Genomic DNA, 1,353 nt, shown 5'->3' on the forward strand with positions numbered 1-1,353 from the left:
AAATACTGCAAACCAAAACCTACGCCTCGAAGACATTCTCTGCGCTAAAGCCTTGGACTTTCCACCCGCCTCAAGGTTAAAAAGATCAACAATGCTCCTCCCCACCACACTCGACCCACCCCATTGCCCACCCACAACCCTTCACATCCAGCTCAGAGTTTTCACGCCTTGTTTGCGTGACCTTGGATGGAAGAGCACGTGATAGGTTCAGACCAATGGAAGGTCGCCTGCTTGGGGCCTTCTATAAAGGCACCTGTCACAGCCCTCCTACGGCCGCCATTACAGCAACAGTCAGCTGTGGCGACGGAAGGGGTAAGATTTCTGCCGCGCCCTGGTTCATCTTGTGCAAGCTGAAGAGGATTCCTGATCAGATAAGATCCTTTTCAGGAGAGGTAATGCAACCTCTAGAGGGAAGCTCTGCACTGGGATCTTGAGTCCCTAATGAACCTTGGTAGGAAACAGCCGTTTTGTCCACTTCCCCTCCCCCATCCCTTTATGGGACGGGCAGGGCAGTTAAGTGACGCCATCCAGTGCCTGGCTGTAATCTCGGTCATCTGTCAACTTTGTTTTGGCCTGTCCTACTCAGCCGACCAGAAAGCTCCAGTTGACCACGTTTTGTTTTGACTATAACCCTTCAAAGAATGGATTTTCTTCCTGGGAGAGTCTGGATGGATATAGGGATGAGGTCCTGGAGGTCTAATTTTGCTCTTGCAAAAGCGTTCTCCTCTGTCTTGCAAAACTCCCAGTGGTCGTTGTAGTGCATCGCAGCTTTTCCTGTTAGTTACAAGACTGCAAGAGAATATAGACCATTAGCTGGCATGTTTTGCTGTTGTTGTGTTTTTCTGTGCATCATCGTTTAAGAAAGGAAGCTCTGCTGTTGTTGACTCCTTTCTTTATTCGGCTAATTTATTAAGCTTTCACAACACTATAAACTCTCTCCACTGGATCCTGGGTAATCCAATATAGATCGGACGTAAAAATAGGGTAGTTATGTGCAAGATATTTATGAGACCTGTCTTTTAAAGACCTGTCAGCCTTCCGTGGAGCCCTGATGGATTAGAAACGCTCGAGATGCCCAACGTTTTGGTTAACAGTGTAACACATAAAATAGTCTCCTCCCATTGAGATTTACAGCCTAAGAAATCAGAAGGAGGGGACTAATGAGTTTGAATCCACCCTTTTGGGGTGGGGAGGCCATTAGTGGATGAAAGGGATCCACTGGAGTTTGCTAAGTAGAAGCACTAATTGAGTCTTCAGGGACAAGTAGAAATTAGGATTAAGAGTGACAGAGTAGTGAAGCGTGTGTGTATATCTACATATAGATATACACAGAGACATATGTATATATAATTG

At 46.3% G+C, this 1,353-nt stretch overlaps 1 protein-coding gene across 1 annotated transcript in view; it reads left to right on the forward strand.

Annotated features, from left to right (window-relative positions):
* Window positions 1-215: 215 nt before the first annotated feature.
* Window positions 216-1,353, forward strand: part of LOC102864006 (bromodomain testis-specific protein-like) — a gene marked incomplete at its 3' end in the record, with an annotated part of 66,280 nt that continues 65,142 nt past the window's right edge. Inside the window, exon 1 of the mRNA XM_006898969.1 lies at window positions 216-392. Within this exon, the coding sequence (XP_006899031.1) occupies window positions 216-392 (177 nt within the window). The remainder of the gene's footprint in view (window positions 393-1,353) is intronic.

The sequence above is a fragment of the Elephantulus edwardii genome, unplaced genomic scaffold (genome assembly GCF_000299155.1).
Source record: "Elephantulus edwardii isolate Elephantulus edwardi_28Jun2011 unplaced genomic scaffold, EleEdw1.0 scaffold00242, whole genome shotgun sequence".
In the NCBI taxonomy this organism is placed as follows: domain Eukaryota; kingdom Metazoa; phylum Chordata; class Mammalia; order Macroscelidea; family Macroscelididae; genus Elephantulus; species Elephantulus edwardii.